The 14,756-nt window shown below is 32.1% G+C and overlaps 1 protein-coding gene across 1 annotated transcript; it reads left to right on the top strand.

Annotated features, from left to right (window-relative positions):
• The first annotated feature begins 1,737 nt into the window (after positions 1-1,737).
• Positions 1,738-3,146, top strand: LOC110101561 (putative glycine-rich cell wall structural protein 1). Its single transcript, XM_020829505.1, has 2 exons — positions 1,738-1,943; positions 2,699-3,146. Exons 1-2 carry the CDS (start codon positions 1,738-1,740, stop codon positions 3,144-3,146), a joined length of 654 nt encoding a protein of 217 aa, XP_020685164.1.
• The last annotated feature ends 11,610 nt before the right edge of the window (positions 3,147-14,756 follow it).

The raw sequence follows: 14,756 nt of genomic DNA, 5'->3' as shown, positions 1-14,756 counted from the left end.
GGCTTTGTATTTAAAGATCTTCTTACTAATAAGCAGATTCTCAAAGGCAGCAGCAATAAAGGGCTGTATAAGATCTCTTCTACAATCCAAACTAACAGGAACCGAGCTATGTTCGCTTCATCCATCTCCGCGTCTGACTGGCACAATCGACTTGGACATCCGACTACCCAAGTCATTCGGCATATCTCCAACAACAATTTTCGTCTACATATTCCTAGTTTTAAATTTTCTTGTCCTTCTTGTATGACTTGCAAAAGTCACAAACTGTCATTTCCTAATTCTAGTAGCAGAAAAAGAAAAATTCTTGAGCTTGTGCACTCTGATGTATGGGGACCTTCACCGGTTCCTTCACATCAAGGTTTTTGATACTATGTACCCTTCATTGATGATTTTTCTAGGTTCACCTGGCTTTTTCCTATTATGTTCAAATTTGACGTTACTAAAACATTCATAGATTTTGTTAATTTCATTGAGCGCCAAACGAACCAGAAAGTTAAAGCAATTCGCACGGATGGTGGTCGGGAGTACATTAACAATCAATTTAAGCACTTCACTCAATCCAAAGGCATACTTCATCAAGTTTCATGTCCGTATACACCAGAGAAAAATTGGATAGCGGAGAGGAAGCATAGGCATATTATCGAAACGATGAGAACTCTGCTACACACGACATCCATGCCTCACAAGTTTTGGGCAGATGCAGTCTCGACGACGACTTACCTTATAAACCGTCTTCCCTCTACTAACACTGATTCCGTTTCTCCACTGCAGTTGATGTTCCACACCAAACCTTCGTATGAGCATCTAAGAACATTCGGCTGCGAATGCTACACTTTAACTCCTTCGCACAGTCGAACTAAATTACACCCCAAATCGGCTGTCAATGTCTTCATGGGTTACTCGGACACACAAAAAGGCTATAAGTGCATGAATATTCATAACAATCATATAGTCATTTCGAGACATGTAACTTTTAACAAAAAATCCTTTCCGTTTCAGCATTCAGGGATCCATGATACCCAACCTGTTAACGACTTGGCACCTGCTCTGCTTCTACCTACATCGGTGCCTCTGCCGAAACTTAATATCGCACCTATGCTAAGGCAAAAGACAACTACTGCTCTGGAACCTCAACACACTTCTACTCAAACATCTCAACACAACAACAACACTCCAGAAGACACTGAACCAATGTCCGCTGCATCTCCCGTGCTAAAACATCAACCCAAGCATCATATGATTACACGTCTTCAAACTGGTTCCCTGAAACCGAGTCGCAAGTTCAACCTGGCCCATATAAAAACTGAGTCCACTCACAATCTGGACCCGACCACTTATTCTGAAGCTCACAAAAGCACACACTGGAGGCAGGCAATAGCATCTGAGTTTCTAGCATTACAACAGCAAGGAACATGGTTTTTAAAGTTCCGCCGCCCCAAAATGCGCTAGGTTGTAAGTGGACTTATAGAACCAAACTGAACTCAGACGTATCTATAGCGCGTTACAAAGCGCGGTTAGTCGCGCAAGGGAACAGACAGGAACATGGCCTGGACTACAGTGAATCATTTAGTCCGATGGCAAAATTACCCACTATTCGAATTCTTTTTACAATTGTGTTATTTAATGGTTGGCAGGTAGAACAGTTGGATGTAACCAATGCCTTTCTACATGGAACACTCGAAGAAACCGTATACATGAAACAACCGAAAGGGTTTGAGGTTACAAATCAACCGAACCATGTCTGCTTATTACGTAAGGCCATATACAGTCTCAAACAAGCTCCACGTCAGTGGTTCACAACCTTTACAAATCAGCTTCTTACAATCGGCTTCAAACATAGCAAAGCGGATCAATATCTACTCACGTTCCACAACTGATGGCAGTGGTGATGGTGGCAGTGGATATGGCGGTGGTGATGGTGGCAGTGGATATATATGGCGGTGGTGACGGAGGAGACCGCCATTAAAGGCTGCATAGAAGCAGGAGGTTGTTTTGGCCACCATCCTTGTGGTGGTGGTGTACGTAGTCCATAGTAGAGGGATGTGGAAGCGGCTACTTTCATCAGTTATTATCCTTCCTCATAAATAAAAGTTTCATGTCATAACCTCCTATCTAAAGCTACTGAAGAATAAGACCCAACAATGGTCAATGTTGTCTCGTGGTATATATGTAACAGTCGATGAAATAATGTGTAACTTGTGAGCTTAATTGTCATGAGATATCTGTTTACTTACATATAAAATAAGAAACCTTCTTCTTCCGCTTCTCTTCTTCTCATCAAACTAATATCAAGTGATTTGATTCCTCCATTCAATTTCAACGTAACAATTTATAAATTAACTTTGAGAGCTCAGATATTGCTCGTAGGTTTAAGAATAGTACTAATTATTTTATGATTTAAGAAGAAATATATATGAAATTTAAAAACATATCTCATAATAATATGGTTTTACATATTATAATATGATTTTAATTTTTGAATATTTGAATTTAAGTTTTACTTAAGGTTTTAAGTTTTACTTCTTCCAATATTTGAATTTGCATATGTTAACACAGTCTTCAGAATAACTTATTTAACTTCATTTGAAATTGTAAATAGATTTAATCCTAAGACCTTACGCACATTCCTTTTTTTTTTTTTTCTAATAATCGTCCTCATTTGAAACCTCTGATTCTCTATCGTAAACCTACTTTGTAGTGCGAACTCAGCTATAAATAGCGCTCATTCGGCAAGCACAGCTTCTCATCCACCATTCCAAAAACAAACAATGGCTACAAGCAATAAGCTCAAGGCTCTTGCATTGTTAGTTCTGCTTAGCATTAGCTTCTGCCTTTCCTTCGCAAGGTCCTTGAAGCAGGCTGGCAAGCCAAAATCAAGTTCTGGCTACCACTTAACTGATGATGGCAACGGAGGAGAGAATGTTGGGTTCATCCCTACTTATGTTGTTGGCGAGGTAGGTGGCAATAGTGATGGCGGCAGTGGATATGGCGGTGGGTATGGCGGTGGCGGTGGCGATGATGGTGGTGGATATGGCAGTGGTGATGGCGGTGGTGATGATGATGGTGATGGTGGGTATGGTGGTGATGGCGGCGGTGGTGATGGTGGTGGTGGATATGGCGGTGGCAACGGTGGAGACCGCCATTAAAGGCTGCGTAGAAGCAGGAGGTTGTTTCGGCCGCCATCCTTGTGGTGGTGTAGTCCATAGTAGAGGGATGTGGAAGTGGCTACTTTTAGTTATTATCTTTCCTCATAAATAAAAGTTTCATGTCATAGCCTCCTAGCTAAAGCTACTGAAGAATAAGACCCAACAATGGTCAATATTGTCTCGTGGTATATATGTAACAGCCGATGAAATAATGTGTAACTGTGAGCTTAATTGTCATGAGATATTTGTTTACTTATATATAAAATAAGAGACTTTTTTCTGCTTCTGCTGCTGCTTCTCTTCTTCTCATCAAATTGATATCATGTGATTTGATTCCACCATTCAATTTCAACATAGCAGTTAATAAATTAACTTTGAGTGCTCAGAAATTGCTCGTAGGTTTAAGAAGATTACTAATTATGTTATGGTTTAAGAAGAAATATATAAGAAATTTTAAAAACAGATTCATAATAATATGATTTTACCTATTATAAAATTATTTTTATTTCTAATTTTTATATTTAATTGTTTAAATATGTTTGTTGGGTATGTTTTTCCAATTATTTTTTATGTTTATTTTAAAATCACTCAAATTAACATTTAGAAATTTAAAAACAAATTTTGCAAGCCCTTTGCAATTGCCTATAAATAAAAATAATAATTTATTTTAGAGATCAAAATCTTCGCAAATTTTGCAAAACAAGTCAAATCAGTCGTAAATTTCATTTTTCGGTGGAATTTCTTGCTCCAATCCCTTACAAAAAAAGATACACATTTGTCATTTCAATATTTACGATGGATTTTTTCGCTCAAATCCGCCATAAATATGTAGCATAAATAAAAAAAGTAGCCCCTATATATATTAGTTATTGACCTTTTTAATAATAATAATCCAAGCAATTGAAAAATACAACTTAATACAGCTAATATTTCAACAAAAAATGTTAAAATAAACATAAGGAACACACTTTTGTACAATCACAAACTAATTGCCCAAATAGGCAATCACATTCGAACTGTTCTACAATTACGATAATATTGTTAAAATATTAATAATTCTTATACATAAAAAAATCCCAACAAAAATCCTAATAGGAATCTATCCTCATTCTTTTGCTCGGCCGATCTAGGTGCGGGTAGATTTCCACCAATCTGCTTCCTCAATCTTCGAAACTTATCCAGAATCTAAATGTTAATGTTTGCTTGTGATTTTCGAACATTTTCTAGCTCTGTTGTCAAATTGCCCACTGTTCGTTATACAACCATTTCTGAAGGGTAGCTGGATTATCAATAAAGAAGAATATCATTTACAAAATACATACCTTGCGGCGGCGATAGATTTGGATGAAGAAGCTGGCAAAAGGAAGGAAGATGTATACCTTCACAACGGCCAAGCTCCCATCTCCTCAACTTTGGCTGCTACAAAAGAACAACGAGGAGGTGTGACTTTGGATGGGACAATTTAATCAAAGAAGCATGCACAAGGAAGAAAGATGGATTTCTTCACAACGAGCAAGCTCCGTCTCCAAAGGAGGTGGGACATCCGCTATGAGGAAAAATGGGATTGAGGTGCAACTTTGGCTTAAAAGAAAAATGGGATGGAGGTGAGACTGCAACTGAGAAGAAGAATGGCAAGGAAGTATGACTTCGGATGAGGCAGGAAGGAATTTCATCGAAGTAGGCAAGTGAAGTCCAAGAGCTGAAGGGTGGTGGAGAATGGGGGAGAGAATAGGGAAATTAAATGAAACAAATGCATAATCAGTCGGTTAGATAGGGTAGTTTGCATCAGTTTTGCAAGAGAATTTTTTTTTTTGGTTTTATGGTAGACTTTTCGCTACAACTCTACTGCAAAGCCATCGCAAATAAAACAACCAAATTTATTTTCTCAAATCAATAATAGTTTTTGACCAAAAAATTTTCTACAGCAAAGTCTGCCGTAAAATGCAAACTTTGTAGAAGTGAATGATAAATGATAAATTGTAAAGTATGAATCTGATTCTAACTCAGTATCTTAAAAAATAACTCTAGACTTTATGTATTAACTGAACTCCAAGCCATACGGACTTCCCGAAGTTCACACACTAGCAACCCTAAAATTAACCAATTTGTGCCAAGTGAATCCTGGGTGTCAATATATGACATAACCAAAAAATCAAAACTAGGCCATGTATGAAAATCTCTGATTCGGATTAACCCACTTAATATATAGGTTAGGTTCGGATTTGTCATTATCAGGTGGGTTTGAGCCGACTTAGAATATTTGATATGTTCTCTTAGTAAATATCATACCAATAGGGAATAACCTTATAATAACTGTTGAATTTACGAAAGACCATTAAAGGAACATATTAATTATTCATCACTAAATCATTTTCATTTCAAATCAAATCTCATAAAAATGGTTTGACCTTAGTCAACTCTAAGAATATCTCTTCCTTGGCTTGACAATAATTTGTCCCACTAAATTCAGTTGGTTCTTTAAGCTCTTTGTCTCTCTCATTGGCTTAATTACTTAGTGGTGTAATAAATTGACCATGAGAAACCTTGTGTTTAGCTTGATGGTCTTGGACTATGTTCAAAAAATTCCCAATATCCCTTAAGACCCTGGCCATATTTACCGATTTCGAACTAGATGTTCTAGCTACATGGCCAATCCTCTTATGTTGGTTTTTTTTATTAAACCATTGATAAATTTACAGTAAAAATTCTATTGAAGTAGGTTAGTTGTAAGAATCCATAACATTAAAAAACTTTTGAAATTGAAATTTTGAATTTCTATTTAAATTGGAGCACAGAGGCGTGATGCTTGGTAGCACTGTGGCTTTAGGCTTGAGAACACAACAACGCTAGGATTTACCGCCACGACATTAGAACCTTTGTTCTATAGTAATTCAAGATTTATTAATATGCTGCGCTGCGATATTAGATCGGTGCTTTACAATGTTGGATTAGAGTATATATTTTCATATTACAACAGTCAAAGACTTATTGATCATATATCAGAATTGCATGGAGTTATATAACGGTAGACAACACAAAATCTTACTAGACAAAAATGCACATTTTTAAAAAATTATTAAATTTTTTAGGGATTGTGTAAAATGATATTTTAGGACTTTTATTGTATCATACCAATATTTTTCAACATCCACACAATTTTTTATTCACTAAAAACCTCACAAATTTCAAAACTTCCTATGTAAAATTTTTCAAAAAATATTCAAAATTTGCATAATGGTAATTTATATAATATATAAAAAGCTACGCGATGGAAGTTTTACCAGTGCAAAGTTATCCGTGTTTTTCACTAGCAAAAAATAAAAAATAAAAAATTAGCTAAAAATTACATATTTTTGAAAATTGAGATAGACATAATGTGACTTACCTCAAGATAAACAACTTTCTCAACTGGGCCGACAGACGAAATTGACACAAAGTCATCCCCAATCAGATTTTTCCTCTTCTCTCGCTTCTCTTTCTTCCCTAAATCCCAAAGCAATTCTTTGTTTGGAGATTTGGAGGTTAAGAAGCAATTAATGGCATTTAAAAGACTTCTTTATTTTAGTGGAAAATGATTTTTATACAAAAATATTAAAAAGTTATTTAATATTAAATATTAAATCTATCTAAATTTCTTTTTATCCTCAATTATGGGAATCTTAAAACTTAAAAAAAAAATATAAATTAACTAATCATGTCAAGTATATTTTAGTGAAATCGATTTGGAAAACGGACACCTAACAATTCCAAAAACCCCACTTGCATCTACAGGTGCCAATTTCTTAAGAAATTTCACCACAGCACAAAAATTATGAAGAAATTACAGTAATAAAAGAACTACACTATAAATTAGAAGTTAATAATGGTTTGTGATTTAGACTTATAATATTTTCCGATATAATTATTGATTGTTCCATGTCAAAAAAATACCTTCCACTAGCTTTGATGCTACAACAATCTTATTTATGCATCTATCAGTTACCACTATTTGGGCAGTATTTTTTTTTTTTGATGTTTAGTCCAATTAAGTCAAACTCATACATATATCACATACATAAGACTGAAATCCAAGACCTATTAGTTGGTAGCCAAAGCTTCCAACCAAACTTCGTGGGGCAGAGTACTTGAAAGTTATAATCAAAACCAATTGAAGGAAGAAGATGATTAGTGTTATTTTAAATCACATTTAATTTTTTTAACTATATTATTTATTTATTTATTAATTTTAAAATGATTAGTGAAAAATAATAAAATATATATGTGATTCTACTTGGGATCTTACAAAATAATTATATCCTTTTAGGGGTGTCAACATATGACATGACAAAAAAATCAAACCTAGTGCATAATTCCAAGAAACTAAGCATTTACTAGGGGTGTCAACATATATAAGTATTTAGTAGGATGCCAATGAGTTTAAAAGAGACCAGAAGTTAATTATGCATTATTCCAAAATTAAACATTTATCGACCTATTTATATAAGAAATTGTTGAATCAAATGAAATCTTACTCCTTTAAGGATTAAATTCAAGGCCCCAAACCTCCCTGAAAACATCTTGAGTATACCCAAAGCCTTGGGTAAATCCTAGCCAAGTGGTAGAATCCTAGAGGCCAATTTTTTAAAAAATATAATATATAAATAATTAAGATTATATTAACTTAGAATTAATATTTTAATTATTCTTTTAATAAAAATGTCTTCATACAACTCTTTTTCTTCTTCACTCTGGTCGGCCTTATCCTACATAAACCTCCCATGAGGTAAACTTGACCATCATCATATCCTTCCAAAGTATGAACAATCAAAAAATAATAATGGAGTACTGATTTGCAATTCATTTTATTCTACATTTGACTCCTTTATTGGTTCGCTCTTAAGAGACTTGACTTCACTTCGCAGACTTGCCTATATAATATATGCCTCTTGGATTATGATGTCTCTTCTCCACATATAGCGATGAGTGGACTGTTTGATTTTATTCTACATTTGACTCCTTTATTGGTTCGCTCTTAAGAGACTTGACTTCACTTCGCAGACTTGCCTATATAATATATGCCTCTTGGATTATGATGACTCTTCTCCACATATAGCGATGAGTGGACCTCATATTAGAATTTATAAATCAATACTACACAGATAACAGTGACATTTGTCTATATAATATATGCCTCTTAGATTATGGTGACAGTTTCCTATATAATATAACTTAGAATTAATATTTTAATTATTTTTTTTTTAAATGTTTACATACAACTCTTTTTCTTCTTTACTTTGATCGGCATTATCCTACCTTAACCTCCAACGAGGTAAACTCACTCATCATCATATCCTTACAAAGTTTCACTAATATAAAAATAATAATGGAGCATTGATTTTCAATTCATTTTAATTTATATTTGACTAGTTTATTGGCTCATTCTTAGGAGACTTGACTTCCCTTCACATACTTGTCTATATAATATACGCCTCTTGAATTACAGTGACACTTCTCCACAGATAGTGGTGAATGGAGAGTGACACTTCTCCACAGATAGCGGTGGCATCATCATATCCTCCCAATGTATCACCAATAAAAAATATATAACTAAATAAATAATGAGGCATTGATTTGGAATTCATTTTAATCTATATTAGCTCTCTTAGGAGACTTGACTTCAGTTTGCAGACTTGCCTATATAATTTTGCATATTCTTTACTAATAATAAAAATGGTTTGTTTTCTATTTAAATATTTAATATTATTGATACATTAAAAATACTAATTGTCTATGACATCTAATTGCAAGTAAAAAGAAAATTAATAAATAATTAAATAAAAATCTAATTAATTTTATATTAATTATTAGTTGAGAATCTCGACCACACTAACCTTCCACCAGCTTTGGAAGTTTTAATCAAAGCCAATTAATAGAAGAAGATGATTTGAGATATTTTAAATCACATTTAATTTTTTATTTTTTTTAAATGATGAGCGATAAATCATAAAATATTTATGTGATTCTACTTAGAATCTTGAAAAAAAAAAACTATATCCTTTTAAGGGTGTCAACATATGACATGACCAAAAAAATCAAACCTAGTCTCGATCGAAAAATTCTTGATTCGGATTGACTGATTTAATATATAGGTTGGGTTCATGTTTATCAATATCGGGTGGGTTCGAGCCAACCATTTATGGGCGATTTGTTTGCCATGTCAAGTCGCCCTTAAATAGATAACTTCTCTATTATTAAATTTTAATTTTTAATAATTAAATTATTTTTTATATCTATTTTGAAAACTTATTCTTGTCTTTAAATGCACCATAATAGTGGAAATTGGATATCCTTTATTTATTTTTTTGGGAGATAAGTACAAAAATTTATTTGCGGATTAAATCGCTTTTCATATTATTTTTTTTATTCAAATAATATAGTTTTTAAATTAATATCGATCTATATATGTACTATAAATATCTACATCAAAACTTACATAAAAATTCCATTACTTTAGTTTAAATTTTAATACATTCTGCTATGTCAGAATAGATTTGATTAGTCTACAGTCTTAAAAAGAAAGTTATTAGTTAGTAATTAATAATATAATGAATGTAATCCAGGTTAAGTTTGCTAATAACGAGCTGATAAAAGAGTCAAATATAAATTAAAATGAATAGCAAATCAATTCTCCATAATTCTTTTTTATTGATGATTCTTTGGAAAGATATGATGGTAGTCAACTTTCTATGATTGAAAGTTTACGTGGGCTAAGGCCGGCAAGTTTGACGAGAGTGCAGATGAAAAATATTCTTTGAGCAAAATTTTATTAATAAATAATGAAAATATAGTTTAAAATTAATATAGTATTTATTACTTATATATACTTTTATATTAAAATAAATTTGAGAGCTTAACTAATTAAAATATTTGTCAAAATATCATCCAAAAATGAAATTGCTCAAAGAATTAACTATTTGGCTAATTGGCCAAATAGTGGTGGTTTATGAGTCAATTGAGCTAAATTCATCTAATAATTAAGTAATTGAAATGGTTTTCAAATATTGCTTGAGCCGAATTTGGTCAAATTGGCCATAATGTGTCAATTGAGCCAATGGTGGCTAAGTGAATGATTTGGCCTTTTTAAGAGGTAGTTGGGATCAAGGCATTTATGATTGACATATTAAAACTTTCTAAGACAGTTGGATCAATCAATTTGAATAATTTGATTAATCTTGGTGGAGTTAATCATATATGATCAAATAGGTCAATTTCGAATCAATTTGTTCAATGGGTCCAATTAACTCTGCCATATGTTTATTTGCATTTATTAAATTTCTAACAATGTATTATGGCATATTCAATAGATTAACCAAAGTTCATTTCTTCAATAATAAGTTATAGGTTTAGATTATCCTAAGTAAGGCTTATTGGGTCAAGCTAGGGTTCAAAGTCAACTAACCTATTCCAATAGTAATTTTATGGTCAAATTATATGTGGGTTAATGAAAAAAAATCATATATAAGAGGTTTGACCATGTAGCTAGAACATCTAGTTAGAAATAACCTAATAAGCCCAAAATGTTAAGGGAAATTGTAGCTATTTTGACCATAGATCTTACCGAGACCCTCAAGATAAACACTAGGACGATTGGAATGAGAATTTACTATGCGGGAATGCATGGAAAATTCAATGAGTAGGCAGAGATTTCTGGCAAAAGTTGAGGTATATATGAATGCGATAAAGAATAGTGTTCTTAATCTAATTCTTAGGAGCAATTTGAACTATGTTGATACTTATGGGCACAAAATATAGATTTCTCATATTATTCATTCATGATTTAATGGCAAATTAAAGGTAATTAAAAAAATATTAAGCAATATTTTTGGATGGTGGTAGCAATAGAGGTGGCCTCTGTTAAAGGCTACGTAGAAGTAGAATATTGTTGCGGCCACCATCCTTGTTTTGGTGGTGTAGTCCACAGTAGAGGGCTGTGAAAGTGGCTACTTTTAGTTATTATCCTTCCTTATAATTAAAACTTTGATGTCATAGCCTCCAAGCTAAATCTATTAAAGAATGGGACCTAGTAATGTTTAATATTATCTCGTGATATATTGTAACAGTCGAAGAAATAATGGGTTTAGGGTTTAGGGTTTAGGTGATATATATTAAATAATTTGATTTATTTTTATATATAGCTTAATGAAATTAATTTTGATATGTATATAAAATTTATAAAAAAAAAAATCTTAACACACTACATTCTCCCATTAGAATGTACTAAAATCATGATATTATTCAAATTATTTTTATATGTCTACCGAAATAATAAAATGTTACCGTAAAACATATTCAACAACCAGCATAAAATTTGTCGAATTATGACATGAATCATTCTGAAGAACTAGCTGTGATCCTTAAAAAACTTGGATTAATGCTAAAGAAGTATATATATTAAATAAGAATATAAATAATTAAAGTAGAGAAGTAGTTCTTAACGAGATAGATTAGTACCTTTAAAATTCTTTTGAAATCTAGACATGAATTGATCATCAAATCATATACTTAGATTTGCAAATCACTGAGTAGAGAAACACGCAAGGAAACATGTTGGCTATCCAAACTAAGTAAACACTTTTTATCACACCATTTTGTTCTCCTAGAATGTTGATTTCCTAACTTAATTTGGCTTCGGTTTTCTTATTGTTTATTAAATAAGCTTTTTAGTAAAATAATTAAATCCTAATTTTGGCTTCATTTAAGACTGCTTTTTATTGGTTGCTTTTTATTGCTTCTTAAGTCATCTTTTTAGTATAAAAAATAATTTTTTTTTTACTTGAAATATAGTTTAAGAAGCAGTAAGCCCATCCCAAACAAGAATTTATTATTCATTTGTGATAGTTTTTTTTATTGCTTTCTAATACAACTTTTTAGCACAAAAAAATCTTAAAAGCAATGAAAAAGTTATGATCAAAAGCAGTATGTGGGTTTGAAATAGTAGATACTCTAAACACATGATTATGATATTAATTTTAGTGATTATTTTATTCATTATAACGCATAGTTAGAGATAATGAAAATATTGCAGATTTTTCAATCATTAAATTTTATGTATGAACAAAATTAGGTTTACATCAAAGATAGAAACTTATATTTTAATGTAAAACATAAAAAATTATTAATGTACTTAAATGGAAAGAAGTTTATACATTTAAGAAATTAAAATTATTCTTAATAAAATACAAATAATTTCATATAAAAAGAGGTTAGCTGATCTTTTCTTTATAGCATTTTTTTATCCGTTCTTTTCCCACTTATTTATGGCTGAATGGCAGTTGATAAAAACAAGGCTCCAGATATAATTTTCCTAAGAGCGTCTCCAGTTGAACTCCGAATGACACGAGAAATTATTGTGTATGCAATCCGAACGCAGAATAAGGTTCGGATGTTGCGTATTTACTGCTTATTTTGTTGCGTATTTTTTGATAAATAATTTTTTCGTGGCAAATAAGTAGCGAATAAATAATACTCATTAAATACTCACTAAATACATAATAAATACGTAGAAAAAATTATGTATAAAAAATACGCAGTAAAATAAACAGTAAATACGCAGCATCCGAACCTTACTCTGTGTTCGGATTGCGTACACAATAATTTCTCTCCAAATGACAGGGAGGCATCGCTGTTTTGCTCCATTCGAACGACAAAAAAACACTAATCGGGTAAACAGTGAATTGCCAAGGCGTCACACTGTTCAACCGCAATTTTTTTAATCCAAAAATTAAGTTATTAATTTTAATTTTTTAAGTGTAGAATTTTAATATTAATAATTAAGAAATAATAATTTATAAGCACATTATTTTTTAGAAAATAATTTTTTTATGTAATTAATTTTTTTTAAGATACAACATTCTTTTTTCGCTGTTAGAAAATGAAGTTTACCTGGAGATAAGTTAGTACATTTTGTGTGTTACAGCATTTTGAAGTGAAAATTGAATTTTTCGGTTGGAGATGGCCTAAGCCCTTTCTTCTTTTATTCATTTATAATCTTTTTTTTTCTAAAACAAAGACATGTATGATATAGTACGATTATTATATGGCATTTTCGTTTGAGTCATAATATTTGCAGCCTGCATTTCTTTCATAGCTGTGAGCATAGAAAATTTAGAATTCGTTTGGAATAACTTTCTTACTGCTTTGCTTTTTAAAATCACAACTACAATTTTTGACAAGCTACAAATTGAGACATTAATTATGCACTCCCAAGGGCCAATCAAAAGGCACCTTATGTCCTAAACTAGTATGTAGTACTGCATCAGCATCTTCATGTAGCCTTTCTAGACCTACATGCAAGTGATGGTGAGGATTAGTTAAGGATCTGAATTTTGACTTTTTAGAGAGTTGTAGACGTTTTTTTTTTTAAAAAAAAATTGGGGCCTAAGCCCATATATTAATAAAAAAAGAGAGAAAAAATTACAAGAAAAAAAGCTACCCACCATAAGCAAAAAACAAAACCTAATGAGGGTCAAAAGACCCCAACTAAAGCACCCAATACGTTTTTTAAAAATTCATGATTGTAACGATCTCTTGTTCTTGGAGAATGTCAGATACTTGATGGTCTACATGAGAAAAATGTTTCATATGTAAGGTAGTCTTCGTGTTGGAATTTTTGGGAAGGGCTTAAAAGTGCTCTTAATTGGTACATTACAACTATGTATGTGTGAGTTTTTAGGTTGATGGAATAGATTCTTTTTCTTCGCAAGTGGACGTAGACTTGGTTGTAACTTAACCACATAAAACTTTGTGTCTTTTTTGTGGTGTTTCTTTCTCACTATTATGTTTCTTTGTAGCACATTGATCACAATCCAAGTTAATGACTTTGCTTCAAGTGTTTTTGATGTGGTTTCCTTAGTTGGTGGGAGTCCTTTTCTGTTTGATTGAAGTTCTCGCTTTTTCTTTCTTTTCAGCAGTGGGCTTTGAAATTATTTGTTTGACATGATTTGTTGGTTGGGAATTAGGATGGTAGTTGTAGTTTATAAGGATTATGGTATTCTCCTGCCCTGCGTTTTGTGGTAGATCCATTATAAGAGCTAAGGTTCAAGATGTGTGGCATCTGTTACAAGAGTTTTGGTTTAAAGTGCATATTATCAAGGATAGATTAATGTGCATTGCGGAACGCCATCCCTAGGTTGTTTATTTGTTAAAGAATTATTGCGTTTTAATTGAATTTAGACATATGCTAAGTTGATCATATACAAACGATATATACAAGCTTAGTGGATAAATAAGTATTTTGAAGCATGTAACTATTAACTTTTTGGCCTTAATAGAATTTTTATACTAAGTTTCAATCTTGTGAGTACAGATCGAATGTGTCTCCATTAATTTAAATAATTTTTCTAAGATTTTAAATACTTATTTATTTTAGATTTATGGTCCAAAAATTTTAGAGGTTTTAAATACTTAACTATTAGGCTGGTTAGGAGATTGACTAAGCAAGCTTAGATGATCAAGAGTTGATGACTTTCCTACCTAGTCATTGATCGTGGAATATCAAAATGATCTTGAGACCTTTCTAGTGATCCTAAACTTTCTAAGTGGACCCATCTCTTATAGATTCGAATTTGACTT

The sequence above is a fragment of the Dendrobium catenatum genome, unplaced genomic scaffold (genome assembly GCF_001605985.2).
Source record: "Dendrobium catenatum unplaced genomic scaffold, ASM160598v2 fragScaff_scaffold_600, whole genome shotgun sequence".
Taxonomy (NCBI): Eukaryota; Viridiplantae; Streptophyta; class Magnoliopsida; order Asparagales; family Orchidaceae; genus Dendrobium; species Dendrobium catenatum.
The sequence above is the reverse complement of the archived record's forward strand: the minus strand, read 5'-3'. Positions and strand labels throughout refer to the sequence as shown.

What these genes read in the sequence shown, in the direction of transcription:
- LOC110101561 (XM_020829505.1), top strand. Translation starts at nt 1,738, where the DNA reads ATGTCTGCTTATTACGTAAGGCCATATACAGTCTCAAACAAGCTCCAC. An exon ending in AGTGGATATATATGGCGGTG is followed by an intron (nt 1,944 to 2,698) that starts GTGACGGAGGAG and finishes CCTACTTTGTAG; the next exon opens with TGCGAACTCAGCTATAAATA.